At 49.9% G+C, this 18,915-nt stretch overlaps 1 protein-coding gene across 3 annotated transcripts in view; it reads right to left on the reverse strand.

Annotated features, from left to right (window-relative positions):
• The window catches only part of LOC147114745 (putative C-mannosyltransferase DPY19L4), a 119,007-nt gene that overhangs the window by 26,780 nt on the left and 73,312 nt on the right, over positions 1 to 18,915 (reverse strand). For all 3 annotated transcript variants that reach the window (XM_085992638.1, XM_085992636.1, XM_085992639.1), the window contains one exon: positions 14,372 to 14,445. In XM_085992638.1, coding sequence (XP_085848764.1) covers positions 14,372 to 14,445 — 74 coding nt within the window. The remainder of the gene's footprint in view (positions 1 to 14,371; positions 14,446 to 18,915) is intronic.

The following is an 18,915-nucleotide window of genomic DNA, read 5'->3' on the forward strand; positions in this document are numbered from 1 at the left end:
TGCGAATGCATCTGTAGCGTCTTCCAGGTGGTAGGAGGGCGAACAGACTGTGGCTGAGGTGGGTAGGGTCTTTGATGATGGACCGTGCCCTCCGTAGGCAGCATTTCTGATATATATGTTCTATGGTCGGTAGCCGGGTGCCGGTAATGCGTTGGGCAGTTTTGACTACCCGCTGCAGGGCTTTCCGGTCATGGGAGCTACAGCTGCCGTACCATACCGTGATACAGTTTGTCAGGATGCTCTCTATAGTGCAGCGGTAGAAGTTAGAGAGGATCGGGGGTGACAGATTACATCCCTTCAGCCTCCTCAAGAAATATAGGCGCTGCTGGGCCTTCTTCACCAGAGAGGAGGTGTTGAGGGACCAGGAGAGGTCTTCCGTGATGTGGACTCCGAGGAACTTAAAGCTGGCCACCCTTTCCACCTCCGCCCCATTGATGTGGATGGGGGTGTGACTTCCGCCTTTGGACTTCCTGAAGTCCACGATTATTTCCTTTGTTTTCTTGGTGTTAAAGGCCAGGTGGTGGTTGGCGCACCACTTCACGAGATGCTGGACCTCCTCCCTGTAGGCTGACTCATCGTTGTTGGTGATCTGGCCTACTACCGTGGTGTCATCTGCAAACTTGATGATGGTGTTGGAACCATTAACAGCCACACAGTCGTGGGTGAAGAGGGAGTAGAGGAGGGGGCTCAGCACACTCCACGAGATGCTGGACATATTCTGCTGGACATATTCTGCTGTATGGTTAAAGGGGGCAGAAGGTATTAGTGAGTATTGTATATAGGAATACACATACACTCACACTTACTCCAATACCTCATCCACCACCTTAAACATTCACTCCCTCCACCGTGGCTGCAGTGTATACCATCTATAAGATGCACTGCAGCAACTCACCAAGGATTCTTCGACAGCACCTCCCAAACCCGTGATCTCTACCACCTAGAAGGACAAGGGCAGCAGGCACATGGGAACACCACCACCTCCAAGTTACACACCATCCTGACTTGGAAGTATATTGCTGTTCCTTCATTGTCACCGAGTCAAAATCCTGGAACTCCCTCCATAATTTTGGGAAACAGTTTCTGTTCTGTTATTGTGCTATTAATGATATCAAATATGCCCAAATCCCTGTATGATGTGCATCACAGAAGTTTACAACACAGAAGATCTGATTAGACACCCAATGAAATTTTAAAAATAAATTAAAAAGCACCATTGTTGCACAAATATCAATATTTGTATTATTAACCTTGTCCAAAACTTTTGGGCCTAGAAATTCAGTTGCGTTTGCGCCCAATTAGGGGCGAAAGAGTGGGTTGCGCCAGAAGTTGCGTCGCGCCCGAAATTAGGTGGGCCCTAACATCGGCGTTAGCCGGTAGCGCTGCGCCGGCACCGATGACGTCATCGGTGTGCGCAGTGCCCCGGTACCGCCCGAAACCACGCCGATCCCCATCTTCAGTAGCGGCCGCCTCTTCCGTGGCGGGCGCTAACAACATCGGGAGACCGGGTCCTTACTGCAGCCTTAGCGGCGCAAGTTAAGGTGGAGGTGCGGGGCGGCTGCTTTTTCGGCGGCCGCCTGCCCGCACCTCCTTCCTCGGCCTCCTCCACCCCCCCCCCCCCCCGCAGCATTGCCGGCTGGTTTCCGTGGAGCCCGGCACTTCTCCGTTGTGCCGGGCTCTTTTGCCGGCACTTGCAATCGGGGCTCCGGCCGTTGCAGGCACCTCCCCCTTAAGAGAAGGGGGAGGCCTGCAGTACAGCAGCCTGCCGCACCGCATCGGGTGGCGCAGCGGGACCGGGGGCGCTGAAATTCACTTTCAGCGCCCCAAGCGGGGCGGACACACCCTGTACCAGCGCCCAGTTCCGCTTTGGGGCGCTGAAAGTGAATATGGGGCGGGCACAACTGGCTCCGCGGCGGGCGCAAAATTTTCGGCGCAAACGTGCTGGCGGGGCTATACCCAATTTCTAGGCCTTGGTCTTCCTGAAATATATTACATTGTTAGTTGTTTCCCTCCAAAAGCAACCGATTACACCTTTGTTAAGCACCTTGAGACATTTTTCTATGTTAAAGGTGCTATATAGATACACGTTGTTGTTATACTGTACTGCAACTTCTGGGTACTGCCAATGTTCCTTAATGTCCTCACCAAGTATATTTGGACCTTTGTTCTTGAATAGTATGTGGTACAGCACTAAGTGATGGAGCACAGATTTGATCTCCCTATTCTGCTGAGTTTCCAATTCCAGCTATGCTGGTGCAATAAGAACATAAGAAATAGGAGCAGGAGTCGGCCATTCGGCTCCTCGAGCCTGCTCCGCCATTCAATAAAATCATGGCTGATCTGATCTTGGCCTCAACTCCACTTTCCTGCCCACGCCCTATAACCCCGGATTCCCCTGTTTTTCAAAAATCTGTCTATCTCCGCCTTGAATATATTCAGTGACTCCGCCTCCACAGCTCTCTGGGGTAAAGACTTCCAAAGATTCACGACCCTCAGTGAAGAAATTCCTCCTCACCTCCGTTTTAAATGGGCGACCCTTTATTCTGAAACTATGCCCCTTAGTTCTAGATTCCCCCACGAGGGGAAACATCCTCTCTGCATCTACCCTGTCAAGCCCCACCAGAATCTTATGTTTCAATAAGATCACCCCTCATTCTTCCAAACTCCAATGAGTATAGACCCAACCTGCTCAACCTTTCCTCATAAGACAACCCCTTCAACTTAGGAATCAACCTGGTGAACCTTCTCTGAACTGCCTCCAATGCAAGTACATCCTTCCTTAAATAAGGAACCCAAAACTGTACGCAGTACTCCAGGTGTGGTCTCACCAACGCCCTGTACAGTTGTAGCAAGACTTCCCTACTTTTATACTCCATCCCCCTTGCAATAAAGGCCAATATTTCATTTGCCTTCCTAATTACTTGCTGTATCTGCATGCTAACTTTGTGTGTTTCATGCACGAGGACACCCAGATCCCTCTGTACCACAGCATTCTGTAGTCTCTCTCCATTTAAATATTATTTTGCATTTTTATTCTTCCTACCAAAGTGGATAACCTCACATTTTCCCACATTATACTCCATCTGCTAACTTTTTGCCCACTCACTTAACCTATCTATATCCCTTTGCAGACTCTGTGTACTCCTCACAACTTGCTTTCCCACCTATCTTTGTATCGTCAGCAAATTTGACAACAGTACACTTGGTCCCTTCATCCAAGTCATTAATATAAGCCAGGAATGATGGTAAGGGGAGGACAGGTAGGTCATTTACCCTACTAGTAATGATGGGGCTGGATTGGCAGCACAACTCAAGCAGGATTCAAAGAAACACGTGTGCTGTTGTCTGGGAGCTCCTAGGGAACTGCTAGAGCCATGTGAGTGACACATGCAATGTTGATTTAAGACAGTTAGTCTATGTTATCAATTTTATGTTGCTTCCTATGCTCCAGTCACAAGGTACAAAAGAGGCCAAGTTCTTCCCCCACTGGAGTGCAACATGTAATACGCACTATACACATGGAGGCCAGTCCCAAGTTGCTTCGTACACTTCGCTAAGCTGCTGGCAGAGGCTTAGGCACAGATAGGTTGTGCCCTATTCGCTTCAGTTGGCATATGATCCATGGAAACTTGAGAAAATATAAATAATTCATAGAAAATCAAACTGATTGCTATATCAGATATTTAACTTTTAGTATATCTGTGCTCAAATTACTTGCAACCCATCCATCCAAGTTATTTCAGTTGTATTGAACCACAGATACAAAAAACTAAAAAGAATAACCAATGTAAAAATAACTGCCAAGCATTTCTCAGCAGTGACGGCATGCAAAACCTGACTTTTAAATAAATATTGCTAGGTACTGTACATTTTATCCTTCTGTACACATAACACACACAACACAGAGAAATAATGTAAATGTGTTCAATTTTTATCTCATCCACTGGCTTACAACCTCCAACAAACACAAAAGATAAAACTCAAAGAAAGCACTTGTGAAAAGTATATCAGACTGAGTGGGAGAGAGAAAAGGTGTTGAATGGAATCAGGGTCAGATCCTTATTGTTCCTCACCTACATAAATGATCTGGATACTGAAAATTCTGAGAGGTTGTTTCCCCTGGCTGGAGAGTCTAGAACTAGGGTGCATAGTCTCAGGATAAGGGGTCGGCCATTTAAGACTGAGATGAGGAGGAAATTCTTCACTCAGAGGGTTGTGAATCTTTGGAATTTCTCTGCCCCAAAGTGCTGTGGAGGCTCAGTTGTTGAGTATATTGAAGGCTGAGATAGGTCGATTTTTGGACTCCAGAGGTTATGGGAAAGGGCAGGAAAGTGGAGTTGAGGTCAAAGATCAGCCACGATCTTATTGAATGGCAGAGCAGGCTTGAGGGGCCGTATGGCCTACTCCTGCTCCTAATTCTTAAAACAACTGTATGTTGATCAAATTTACTGATGCCACAAAATAGGGAGAAGTAGACAGTGAAAGAAGCAAAAGAAGATTTGCAAAAAGACTTGACTAAATGCAAAATATTACACATGGGTTGACAAAATGTGGGACACAAGTATGCAATGAATGGAAGTGAATTAGCACAGGGAGACCAAAAAAAGGGATCAGAACAAGATAACAAATCTTTTTCAAAGTCTAATGGTGCAAAGCAATTAAAAAGTGATGCTAAAATGCTAGGACATATAGCCAGAACAGTGGATTACAAGTCCATATACGTTATGCTAATGCTTTACAATGTACCAGTCAGACCCCACTTAGAGCATTGTGCTTAGTATGGGTCTCTAGCCCACAGAAATACATGCTTACATGAGAAACGGTCACCAAATAGGGCAATCTAGTGTAGAAGGAATGAGGTATGAGGAAGGATCTGGGTAGATTAAGCTTTACAGTCTAAAAAGATGGTGGTTATAGGGTGAAACCTCATTGAAGCATATAAAATATTAAATGGATTGATAAAGTTTAGCCCGATAATTACTTCAAAGTAAAGCATGAAAGTAAAATAGAGAAATTAAATGGAAATTAATGCATAGTAAATTTAGAACAGATATCAGGAAAACTTCTTTACTCACAGTGATAAATACTTCAAATAATTTATTAAGCTAGGTAATCGACATAAAATATTACACATATCTGAAACAGAATTAGATGACATGGTAAGAAAGTTCATGTACCAGAGGGACAAACATTGGTAATTCCAGACTTCAGTTAACGTTCAAAGCTTGTTTTTCTTTTTTTAAACACATGCTTTTAACTCTGCTGCCTTGATCCCACCATCCACTTTAGAGACGAGTTACTAATTGATTTTTAAATGGTGTTTAACTGACTGAAAAACCATCCCCAAAGGCTGATGTTTAAGCCAATTGAGGCTCAAAAATTGTAAGAATTATATAAAAAAAGACTTGCATTTATATAGCGCCTTTCATGGCCACCAGACGTCGCAAAGCGCTTTACAGCCAATTAAGTACTTTTCAAGTGGAGTCACCGTTGTAATGTGAGAAACTAAGTAAAAATCTTATATTTATTTACAAGTTGATGTCCCGTGGTGTTGCACATGGGGAGTCAAAGGAGGACAAAGGGATTAATTAAGAAGGGGAAAATAGAATATGAGAGTAAGCTTGCAGGGAACATAAAAACTGACTGTAAAAGCTTTTATAGATATGTGAAGAGAAAAAGATTGGTGAAGTCAAGCGTAGATCCCTTGCAGTCAGAATCAAGGGAATTTATAATGGGGAACAAAGAATTGGCAGACCAATTAAATACATATTTTGGTTCTGTCTTCACAAAGGAGGACACAAATAACCTCCCAGAGATGTCAGGGAACATAGGGTCTGATGAAAGGGAGGAACTGAAAGAAATCAGTATTTGTAGGGAAATGGTGTTAGGGAAATTGACGGGATTGAAGGCCGATAAATCCCCAGGGCCTGATAATCTACATCCTAGGGTACTTAAGGAAGTGGCCCTAGAAATAGTAGATGCATTGCTGATCATCTTCCAACATTTGATGGAAGCTGGAACAGTACCCATGGACTGGAGGGTAGCTTATGTTACCCCACTATTCAAAAAAGGTGGTAGAGAGAAAACGGGGAATTACAGACCGGTAAGCCTGACATCAGAAGTGGAGAAAATGCTAGAGTCCATTATAAAAGATGTAATAGCAGAGCACTTGGAAAACAGTGACAGGATTGGACAAAGTCAACATGGATTTACAAAAGGTAAATTGTGCTTGACTAATCTACTGGAATTTTTTGAGGATGTAACTGGTAAAATAGGTAAGGGAGAACCAGTGGATGTGGTGTATTTGGACTTTCAGAAGGCTTTCGATAAGGTCCCGCATAAGAGATTAGCATGTAAAGTTAAGGCACATGGGATTGGGGGCAAGTTATTGACTTGGATAGAGAACTGGTTGGCAGACAGAAAGCAAAGAGTTGGAATAAACGGGTCTTTTTCCGAGTGGCAGGCAGTGACTAGTGGGGTACCGCAGGGATCGGTCCTTGGACCCCAGCTATTCACAATATATATTAATGATCTAGACAAGGGAACTAGATGTAATATCTCCAAGTTTGCAGATGACACAAAGCTGGGTGGGCGTGTGTGCTGTGAGGAGGATGCCAAGAAACTCCAGGATGATTTGGACAGGTTGGGTGATTGGGCAGAAGCATGGCAGATGCAATATAACGTGGATAAATGCGAGGTTATCCACTTTGGTGGCAAAAACAGGAAGGCAGATTATTATCTGAATGGCAATAGATTGGGAGAAGGGGAAGTGCAACGAGACCTGGGTGTCCTTGTGCACCAGTCGCTGAAGGTAAGCATGCAGGTGCAGCAGGCGGTTAAGAAGGCAAATGGTATGTTGGCCTTCGTAGCGAGAGGGTTTGAGTACAGGAACAAGGATGTCTTGCTGCAGTTGTACAGGGCCTTGGTGAGGCCACATCTTGAGTATTGTGTGTAGTTTTGGTCGCCTTATCTGAGGAAGGATGTTCTTGCCATGGAAGGAGTGCAGCGAAGATTCACCAGGCTGATACCTGGGATGGCAGGAATGACGTATGAGGAGAGATTGGGTCGATTGGGCTTATACTCGCTGGAGTTTAGAAGAACGAGAGGGGATCTCATTGAAACTTATAAAATTCTGACAGGACTGGACAGACTAGATGCAGGAAGGATGTTCCCGATGGTCGGGGAGTCCAGAACCAGGGGTCACAGTCTAAGGATAAGGGGTAAGCCATTTAGGACAGAAATGAGGAGGAATTTCTTCACCCAGAGTGGTGAACCTGTGGAATTCTCTACCACAGAAAGCAGTAGAGGCCAATTCATTAAATATATTCAAGAAGGAGTTGGATATATTTCTTAAGGCTAAAGGGATCAAGGGGTATGGGGAGAAAGCAGGGACAGGGTACTGAATTTGGATGATCAGCCATGATCGCGTTGAATGGCGGAGCAGGCTCGAGGGGCCGAATGCCTACTCCTATCTTCTATGTCAAGACCAAGGGCACTTTTAAGATCAAGCAGGATCGGAGGGGGAAGTGGAGGAGGTAGGAGAAAGGATAGGGAAGGAGGAGATGGGTAAGGAAAGAGAGGAGAGGCAGGTGGAGGGAGAGACAGGCAGGGTGGGAGGGAGAGGACACGGAGAAGGAGGAGGGGAGGGAGAGAGGGGTGCAAGGTGAGCGGGGGACAGATATGCATCAACATTTGGCTAAGTGGTGCAGAAGGGACAGTGTTTTTTTTCCCCCCTTATTTAGGGGGGAGGGGGTGGAATTGGGAGGATTCTTGTGGCTAATTTTGCGTTAACCTGGGGGAGGGAGTTGTACTGTGAAAGGCTGACTCAGTTGGGGGTAGGGGGGATCATTAAGAACCAGCAGAGGGGGTAGCATAAGAATGTTACCTCAGGCATGGGAGTTGGGGTGTTTGCTGATGTGCATTATTTTGTTCAGTGGTGGGTTCCAAAATTTTACCTCATCTGGTGGTGGTGGTGGGGGGGGGGGGGGGGGGGGAAAAAGAGAAGGACAAAGTGAGAATTTTCCCCATAGTGGAGGTGTCAGGGAGGAGGGAGAGTCTGGTTACCGACTGTCCCGGAGCATGGAGGGGTGGGCCACTGATTGTGACTGTTTAGCAGAGACGAGCTTGGGGGGCAGGGGGTGGTGGAGGGGAGCATCGGAGGGTTTTTTTTCCATTCAAAGCATAAGAAAGCACGACAGGTCTTTCAACATGCAGTAGCATTTCAGCTTCTTCTGTGGGGCTGATGGATCTTTAGCTTACTGGTTGGGGGCTGTGCGTTGATGCCAATGCCTGCATCTAATGTGCCATTTTTTGGCAGGTTATGTTAAGCCGTAACTGGCTACATGACCCATTTGAGCTGGTTCATTAACTGACCCATCCTTTGATTCTTTAAATTGCGTTTTTTTTTTTTTTTTTGCAACAACACGTTCTTTAAGAACATAAGAATTAGAAGCAGGAGGAGGCCATACGGGCCCTCGAGCATGTTCCGCCATTCAATAAGATCATGGCTGATCTTAGACCTTAACTCCACTTTCCTGCCTGATCTCCATATCCCTGGATTCCCCTAGAGTCCAAAAATCTATCTATCTCAGCCTTGAATATACTGAATGATTCAGCATCCTTTGGAGTAGAGAATTCCAAAGATTCGCAACCCTTAGTGAAGAAATTCCTCCTCATCTCAGTCTTAAATGGCCGACCCCTTATCCTGAGACTATGGCCTAGAAATTCAGTTGTTTGCGCCAGCTGCTAGCGCCTTAGGAGGAGATGTGGGGCGCTAGGCGGCTAGCGGCCGGGCGCAGCGCGATCTGCGCCTCTCCCCAACTTCAGTAAAGATTTAGCGGCGGCGCAGAGCCTTTGCGCGCGCTCAGCTGCGCGCGCAGATCCTGACGTCATTTCATCGTGCAGCGCCCTTTGTGCGCCCCAAACCGGAAATTCAGTGGCGCCGGCCTATTGTGCGCCTGGCACCCCTAGCGACTGGTAGAGGGGAACAGTTCCCAGTCGCTGCGGGGCGCAAATTAAAGGGCACTCCTCCTGCAGTACAAATGGCAGCCATTTTGCAACACTCCTTCTTTGTGAGAGACGGATCTTTGCAGAGAGACAAAGGTAGAGAGCTTTCTGGTTTGGCTCAACACTCACACAGGTACTTGTGGCTTCATGCCACAGCTTTGCACTTGTCTTTAACTTCAGTGTCATAGCATTGATTGGAAACATATAATGGGGCTGCAATGGGTGCAAACGTTGGCCTTCTCCATTGCATTCAAAGGGCTCAGAGACGCCGTGAGAGAGTGGCAGTCATGGCCAGACGGAGAAGGGGCAACAGGCGTCGGCTAAGGAGGCCTTACCCACCCAGGGTATACCGCCAGCAGTTCTCATATCTGAACATGTCTGACGAGCAGTGTGTTCGGAGGCTGCGATTCCGAAGGGCGGTGGTCACGGAGATCTGCCACCTGCTTCGCGGAGATCTGCAGCCACAGCTGAGGAGCAGGACGTCTCTGTCGGTGGCAGTGAAGGTGACGGTGTCTCTCAACTTCTATGCCACCGGCTCCTTCCAATCCGCTGCTGGGGACATTTCCAACATCTCCCAGTTTGCCGTACATTGCTGCATCCGCCAGGTGACCAATGCCCTTTTCAGAAGGAGACGTCAGTTCATCTCCTTCTCCATGGCCGTTGTCAAGCAGCAACAGCGTGCAATTAGCGGGCTTCCCCATGGTGCAGGGCGCCATTGACTGCACGCATGTGGCTTTGCGGGCACCTCTGGAGAATGCCGAGGATTACCGCAACCGGAAGGGCTACCATTCGATCAACGTGCAGTTGGTGTGTGACCACAGGCAGATCATCCTAGCTGTCAATGCCCGCTTTCCAGGCAGCAGCCACAATGCCTTCACCCTGCGCCAGACTTCTGTGGCAGACATGTTCCAGGCCCAGCCTCACCCACGAGGATGGCTTCTCGGGGACAAAGGCTATCCTTTGTGCACCTGGCTGATGACCCCGCTCCGTGCGCCCAGCACCCCTGCTGAAGAGGGATACAATGACAGCCATCAAGCAACCAGGAACATCATTGAGCAAACAATCGGCGTCCTGAAGCAACGGTTCCGCTGTCTGGATCGTTCCGGAGGAGCCCTACAGTACTCGCCTGAGCGAGTCTCCCATTTCGTGGTCGTGTGCTGCATGCTGCACAACCTGGCTATCCGCAGGACTCAGCCACTGCCACCAGACATTGGAGGACCACCAGAGGAGGAGGAGGAGGACCAGCACAGGAGGGAGGCAGAAAGTGCAAGGGCCGCCCGTCGGCGGCTTATTGCACGTCGGTTCTAGGCCCCCTCTCAGGGAATGGCTTGTGCCAATGGCACAAGATGAATGTAGCCACTCCACAAGCCCTCAGCCGAGCAGGGCAACCAGGACTTCCAAAAGAAAGCATGGACAGTGCGATTTAAGAACATTTATTACTTTGATACCTCTGTGCCCTTCCCACATAACAAACTAATGGAGAGAAGCCCCCCCAAAAACACAAATACACCAGTCTCGGCCTTTACAAGTGAAACAAAACATTTGGCCACACCTTCTACTTTTTGCCCTGCGAGGGTGATGCCTTTCGCATCCGTGACTGGCCCCTGCCCGCCCTGCAGCTCCTCCTCAATGGGACCCCAGTGGCTGCAGCAAGGCTGGGGGAAGGCTGCTGAGGGTCAGATGGCGAGACGGCAGATGCCCTTGGGGGTCGGCCTGGACCAGCTCTGGCCCTGGAGGGGCCGGCTGCTGACTGCTCCAACTCTGCTTGGGCGGCAGCAGTCTGTCCAGCAGCTGGTGGCAGCTGCAGTGGCAGTGTCGGCTGCAGGAATGCTGCCAACCTGACAGATCACAGGTACTCACTGGTCGCCTGAGACATTGGCACTCGCACGGGCCAGCACTGTAGCATGCGCAGCAAACTGCTGAAGCACAGACTGCTGGGCTGCTGCGGCGCGGCGAGTGCCCTGGCGGTGCCTGGCCAATCCAGCGAGGGTGGCAGCAGTTAGTGCCCTTGTGGCCCTGGTCTGTGTCCGCATGACACCAGCCAGTGAATGGACGGCACGACTGAGCACTTGGCTAGAAGCCACCTGTGCTGCCGCGAAGTCCTGCAGACTCCTGGCCTGTGCTGCCCCGAATTCCTGCACACTCCTTGACAGTGACTCTATGGAGTCAGGCATCCTTGCCACTGCAGCCATGAGCTCAGTGTGCCTGCGCTCAGCCTGGGCGGCCATTTCCTCTAGGAGCCGCACCTCCTCTGCACTCACCGTAGCAGGACTGGAGGCCGCACTCACCCTCCGGGGAGAAGGCCGCCGAGCTTCCCCACCCCTCCTGCGTTGCTGCAGGCCGCTGGGCCCCGGAGCTTCACTCTATACCGACCCTTCCCCCCGGCTCCCCTCCAGGGAAGACGTGTCCCCATCATCGCCATGGGCTGCCTCAGCTGAGGGTGGCACTGATGGTCCGGCTTCCTCTTCCTCCTCCTCGCCCTCCGATTCACTCACAGTGCCAGGTTGAGGGCCCGCCTCCTCACCTGGCGATTCACCATCTGAAAGCAGGGAGGCACAAGAGTTGCTTTAGAGTGAGGACAGGGTGGCAGCGAGGGAGGCATGAGTGCTGCTATGCACTGCATTGGGCCGACAGTGGCAAAGGATGCTGTTCTGAGGCGCAAGTGGAAAGAGATAGGTCAAAAAGGTGATGCCCTTACCATTGGGGCCCACAACAGGGTCGGCATCTCCACTGGCGACGGGGCCAATCAGCCGGCCTGACATAATGTGCTCCACACGCTGGTCCAGGTCGGAGAGCTGTTTGAGGTCAGGATGGCCTCCCCCGGTCTCATGCTGCTGCCTTCGGTTGTGCGCCACCTTGCCCTGCAAGAGAAAGGACGGCCTCGAAGTACAGTGTGAAGCCCTGATCTTGTCTGCACTGCCTCCCATGGTGGACTAGCCCTAACAGTGTGAAGCCCTGATCTTGTCTGCACTGCCTCCCATGGTGGACTAGCCCTGACAGTGTGAAGCCCTGATCTGGGCTGTACTGCCTCCCATGGTCGAATAGCTTTTACAGTGTGTAAAGTGCTGAATGTGCAAGTGATTTTCATGACAGTCCCATAGCTGCTGGATGAGGGCTGGGCATTAGGGCTTTCAGGTCCCTTAGCCCATAAACTGAGGTGCACATGCAGGGATGAGGAGGACACTGGAAAGGGTGCTCACCCTGACAACCCGAGTGAGGTCGTTGAACTTTTTTCAGCATTGCACAGGAGTCCTGGCAACCACGCTGTTGGAGGTCACCCTGTTTGACACCTCCCTCCAGGCTTTCCGATAGGCGCTGGGCAGCGGCCTCCTGCCACCTTCAGGGAACAGAACATCGCGCCTGCGCTCCACTGTGCCAACCAGCACCCTCAGGTCACCGTCGCTGAAGCGCTGCGCTCTCTCCCTGGCCTTCTCCATAGTCCTGGGCGTTGTACAGGTCAAGCAGCAGTGGTCAGGCCTTGCTTCAGGGCTGCAGTGTGCAGGGCGTGGCAGGCAAACAAATCCACCCTCCCCCTTTAAGAGCTCACCGGCGCCAGAGTGTCTGCCGTCAATCAGCAACTCGCCGCACCTGCGCTGCGCCCGCCCTCGGGGGTTTCGCCCCGGGCCGCCGGCTTAGCGCCTAATGATAGTCGTGCATCGCCTGTTTTAGCGCTGCAGCAACCTCTTGGGGCGATGCCACTGAATATCGGCGAAGGTGGCGCGAAGCTGCGCCGGGCGCAAACTTTAGCGGCCGCCCGGCTGTAGCGCCCCAAACGTGGCTATACTGAATTTCTAGGCCTATGTCCCTAGTTCTAGACTCTCCAGCCAGGGGAAACAACCTCTCAGCATCTACCCTGTCAATCCCCCTCAGAATCTTATATGTTTCAATGGGATCAGCTCTCATTCTTCTAAACTCCAGAGAGTATAGGCCCAATCTACTCAATCTCTCCTCATAGGACAATCCTCTCATTTCAGGAATTAATCTAGTGAACCTTTGTTGCACCGCCTCTAAGGCAAGTATATCCTTCCTCAGATAAGACGACCAAAACTGTGCACAGTACTCCAGGTGTGGTCTCACCAAGGCCCTATACAATTGTAGCAAGACTTCCTTACTCTTTTACTCCAAACCCCTTGTAATAAAGGCCAACAGGCCATTTGCCTTCCTAATTGCTTGCTATCGCTGCATGCTATCTCGGTTTCCTGTACAAGGACACCTAAATCTCTCTGAACAACAACATTTAATAGTTTCTCACCATTTAAAAAATATTCTGTTTTTCTATTCTCCCTACCAGTGAATAACTTCATATTTCCCCACATTATACTCCATCTGCCACCTTATTGCCCACTCACTTAACCTGTCTATATCCCTTTGCAGGCTCTGTGTCCTCCTCACAGCTTACTTTCCCACCCAGCTATGTATTGTCAGCAAACTTAGATACATTACACTCGGTCCCTTCATCTCTAAGTCGTTAATATAGATTGTAAATAGTTGAGGCCCAAGCACTAATCCTTGCGGCACCGCACTAGTTACAGCCTGCCAACCTCAAAATGACCCATTTATCCCTACTCTGTTTTCTATCCGTTAATCAATCCTCTATCCATGCTAATATATTACCCCCAACCTCATGAGCCTTTATCTTGCGTAGCTAGCAACCTTTTATGTGGCACCTTATCGGGGTTTCTGAAGATGGGTTACTTATTCTAGCTTTAGTTAGCCCTGTCACAGAACCTAATGTCATGTAACATTATACCCAAAGCACTACCTATCTTTGGAACGGTCAACCACACACCGTTTATAATATAAAGAAGATTCTTCCCTTGCCTATTTTTGACTCACACTTCATGAACATGTTGACTTGCTGTTTTGGGACTGGCCAGATGGTCCACAAAAGGCCTTTTTCTTTTTGGTTTTATTTTAATGGGTGCTAGTTCTCATTCTTGCACAAGTGACTCTTTACCATTGGTAACTTTGACAATGAATGTTGACAGGCTAGTCAACTGTGGGGGCATCATGGCCAAGCAGAAGTGAGTCTTTGCACAACATTCACACCCACACTTTCACAGCAGGGTTGCTGGACAGCAGTTAGGAGAGGGTGCCTGAGCCAATTTAACCCTCCTGACTAGATCAGTGAAGCCAACTGTCGCGTCTCTACTAGCACACTGGCTGAAATCAACTCATTCAGATCAAGTATTCTCTTATTTACTTTGAAGTGCAAAAAATGAATCACAATCCAAAGAGATAAATTAGCATCAGTACTCAAACGGTTAAAGCTCTGTTCAAAACTTACTGAATTATATTACTATTCTGCAGCACCAAAACATTGTTCCAAAACAAAACCTTAATAAAGTAAAAAGCACAACTTTACCTTGTAGTATTCAAGTCAAATTTTGCTTCAAAAAACTTTAATATGTGTTCATTTTCTTCCTGGGGGACCATTTTCTGGGAATATTTAAACAAACAGAAATTGTGAATTCCAAGGCTGCAGTCACAGTCAGTCGTAACAACAAACAAAAACAAACAGGCCAAGATTACAAGACAGACACACTATCTACTTTGCATTTGACTGAGAAATTACCCATTATTTTACTTCAAGAGGCATTAATTATCTTTGAATTAATTTTCTAGCATGAATATGCCCTTGTAGACCAAGAGGTTCCCACCCATCTGCTATGAGCAGGATTGCAGGGTAAAAGGATATAAGTGTAGGATCAAATACTTGATGTACAATGGTTACACCAGTTCTGTGGAACCATGGAGACATCAACTGCAAAATGCAACTGGTCAGGTTGAATATTGTAAATCACAATATTAGATTAATGTGCTGCAGTTTTAACTCAATTGTCTATGGGGAAATCGAGGAAGTATATCAGTTACATAGTTATTTGTCTTTTAAAAAGAGATCCCACGAAGTGGGAATACAGGAAACTGTGTGTTATCCGGAGGCTAAATGTCCGGCAAGCTCGGGCCACCGGCAAAAATCTGGAGCCGTTTTTTTTCTTTTCGTTTCTTTTCGTTGCTTTTTTCTCAACAGTCAAGCTCTGCAACGTCTGTAGCTAAGCAACAGCTTCAGCTAGAGACGCTTGCTGACTGTTTAGAAGCTGTTGCTAAGCAACAGGGTTTGTTGATTCACACGGAGCTGAAAATCTCCGTATGTTTCAACATTAGCGCTGGAGTGTCCGGCAGTTTTGAGGGAACGGCAACAGCTCGGTCCCGTCGGTGCCGGATAGCACAAACTTTCCTGTAGTACTGATGCGCTATCAATTACTCATAAAAGACTGAGAGTTAAGAGAGTAACTAAAGGCTTTTATTAGCAAAGAACAGAGCATGCCTCTCGTGGTTGACTGGGTTCCAAGAAGGCAGGGGGCTGCAGGTCAATCACCTTCATACCTGGGCCTGTGTGGGTGGAGCCAGCAGAGACATGTTGAGGCATGCATAGGTACAACAGTGTGTAACAACAACAACAGTGGTTTACCACATTCACCCCTTGTTTAAAATTGAGTCCGGCGGGGTGAAGTGTACTAAAGGTTCGTGTAAGTAAGTCTATCAGGTGGCCTTGTATGCCGTCCTGATCGTCGTGGTGGCGGCGGTGATGGTGCAGCATCCAACGTTGAGTCTGGCGTCTCATTGAGTGGTTGGGTGGTCAATGACGGGTCCTGGGGCTGCGGCATGCCGTCTAGCAGGGTTGGGTTGTGGGTAGTGGTGGATGGCAATGGTAGTGTTTCAGGGGCACCCAAAGGTGCGAGGTCTCGTGTGGGGGCGGTGTCCTCCCGCCCGTCCGGGTACGCTACGTAAGCGTACTGGGGGTAGGCGTGGGTAGTGGTGGATGGCGAGGGGGGTGTTTCGGGAGCACCCGAAGGTGCGAGGTCTCGTATGGAGACTGTGTCCTCCCGCCCGTCCGGGTACACCACGTAAGCATACTGAGGGTTGGCATGGAGGAGGCTCACCCTCTCGACCAGGGGGTCCGTCTTATGGGACCTCACGTGCTTCCGCAGTAGGACGGGTCCTGGAGAAGTCAGCCATGTCGGTAACGAGGTCCTCGATGTGGACTTCCTGGGGAAGGAGAACATTCTCTCGTGAGGGGTAGCATTGGTGGCTGTACAGAGCAGTGACCGAATGGAATGGAGCGCCGCAGGGAGGACTTCCTGCCAGCGAGAGGTCGGGAGGCCCTTAGATTTCAAGTTTAAAAGGACTGCCTTCCAGACCGTCGCATTCTCCCTTTCCACCTGGCCATTCCCCCGGGGGTTGTAGCTGGTGGTCCTGCTTGTAGCGATACCTCTCGAGAGCAGGTACTGCCGGAGTTCATCGCTCATAAAGGATGAGCCCCTGTCGCTATGAATATAGCTAGGGAAACCGAACAAGGCGAAGAGGTCATTCAGACATTTAATGACCGTGGTACTGGTCATGTCTGAGCAAGGGATGGCAAACGGGAAACGGGAGTACTCGGCAATTATGTTGAGGAAGTACACATTGCGGTCGGAGGAGGGGAGGGGCCCTTTAAAATCGACGCTCAGCCGTTCAAAGGGGCGCGTGGCTTTGATCAGGCTTGCTCTATAAAAATGCGGTTTGCACTCGGCACAGATTTGGCAGTTCCTGGTCATGGTCCTGACCTCCTCGATGGAGTAGGGCAGGTTACGGGATTTGATGAAGTGAAAAAACCTGGTGACCCCCGGGTGGCAGAGGTCATTGTGGAGGGTCTTCAGTCTATCGACCTGCGCGTTGGCGCATGTACCACGTGATAGGGCATCTGGGGGCTCATTGAGTTTCCCAGGCCGGTACAAGATATCGTAATTGTAGGTGGAGAGTTCGATTCTCCACCTCAAGATCTTGTCATTCTTGATTTTGCCCCTCTGCTTATTATTAAACATAAAAGCTACTGAACGCTGGTCAGTGAGCAGGGTAAATCGTTTTCCGGCCAGGTAATGCCTCCAATGTCGCACAGCTTCCACAATGGCCTGGGCCTCCTTTTCGACCGAGGTGTGTCGAATCTCGGGGCCCTGGAGGGTCCTTGAGAAAAAGGCCACGGGTCTCCCCGCCTGGTTAAGGGTTGCAGCTAGGGCAAAGTCGGAAGCGTCGCTCTCCACTTGGAAAGGGATGGACTCATCCACTGCGTGCATTGTGGCCTTCGCAATATCTCCTTTTATGAGAGTGAAGGCTGCACAGGCCTCTGCGGTCAGGGGGAAGGAGGTGGACTTGATGAGGGGTCTGGCTTTGTCCGCATAGTTCGGCACCCACTGAGCATAGTACGAGAAAAACCCTAGGCATCTCTTCAGTGCTTTTTGGCAGTGGGGGAGGGGGAGCTCCATAAGGGGGCACATCCTGTCGGGGTCGGGGCCGATGACTCCGTTCTCCACTACACAGCCAAGAATGGCAAGGCGCTTGGTACGAAACATACATTTGTCCTTGTTGTATGTTAGGTTCAGCCGCTGGGCCGTACGGAGGAATTTCTCTAGATTAACATCATGGTCCTGCTGGTCGCGGCCGCAGATGGTGACGTTGTCTAGATAGGGGAAAGTGGTCTGGAGCGCGTTCTGGTCGACCATCCGGTCCATCTCCCGTTGGAAGACTGAAACCCCGTTGGCGACGCCGAAGGGAACTCTGAGGAAGTGGTAGAGACGACCGTCAGCTTCAAAAGCTGTGTACTGGCGGTCCTCAGCCCTGATGGGGAGCTGGTGGTATGCCGACTTCAGATCAATCGTCGAGAACACCCGGTATTGTGCTATCTGATTGATCATGTCAGATATGCGGGGGAGTGGGTATGCATCTAGCTGGGTGTAGCAATTGATCGTCTGGCTGTAGTCAATAACTAGGCGCTGTTTTTCACCAGTCTTCACTACCACCACTTGTGCTCGCCATGGGCTGGTGCTACTTTCAATAATCCCTTCCTTCAGGAGTCTTGCTACCTTGGATTTAATGAAGCTCCTATCCCCGGCACTGTAACGCCTGCTTTTGGTAGTGATGGGCTTACAGTCGCGGGTGAGGTTAGCGAACAAGGAGGGGGGGGGGGGGGGGGGGGGACTTTAAGGGTGGAGAGGCTGCAAATGGTGCGCGGCGGGCGATTTAAAAGCTGCTGGCTGCAGACTGCGAGTGGGGGGAGGGGTCCGTCGTACGCTAATGTGACACTCTTAAGGTGGCACTGAAAATCCAACCCCAGTAGAACGGCAGCGCAAAGATGGGGCAGGACCAGGAGTTTAAAATTTTTGTATTCTGTGCCCCTTACTGAAAGGGTCACTACACAGTAGCCACTGACGTCCGCTGACTGGGCTTTGGAAGCCAAAGAGATCCGATGTCGCGTCGGCAGGACCGGGAGAGAGTAACTCCGCACCATGTCGGGGTGGATAAAGCTTTCCGTGCTCCCGCTGTCAAAAAGGCAGGAAGTGGCGCGGCCGTTTACCTTAATGTCCATCATGGACCTGGACAGTTGATGAGGGAGAGATTGGTCCAGCATCACGGAGGCCAGCGTATGGTCGAGCGAGTCGATGTGGTCGTCAGATGAGGCGGTGGTTGAGTCCGGGTCCCCCGTGGTTGAAGTTGGAGACGTCCAAGATGGCAGACAAAATGGCGGCGCCCATGGTCCCGATCCCCACGCGGCTGGGGGAGCCCAAGATGGCGGACAAGATGGCTGCCCCCACGGTTCGCACGCGGCGCTGCTGGCGTTAGCGGTTTTACCTTTGCAGGCGCTGACATAGTGTCCTTTCTTCCCGCAGCCGGAGCAGGTAGTGTTTCGCGCCGGGCAGCGTGCTCTGGGGTGTTTTGCCTGGCCACAAAAATAACATTTCTGTGCCTTGGACATCGCAGCAGCAGTTGAAGGTGGCGGTCCCATGACCCAAGGTTGTGGCGTCCACGTTGCGGAGCGGTTAGGGGAGAAGGCGTCCATATTCCTGTGGGCCGCGTCGAGCGAGAGCGCGAGGG

The sequence above is a fragment of the Somniosus microcephalus genome, chromosome 7 (genome assembly GCF_052327205.1).
Source record: "Somniosus microcephalus isolate GS21.2 chromosome 7, FLI_Smic_1.0, whole genome shotgun sequence".
Classification (NCBI taxonomy): Eukaryota; Metazoa; Chordata; class Chondrichthyes; order Squaliformes; family Somniosidae; genus Somniosus; species Somniosus microcephalus.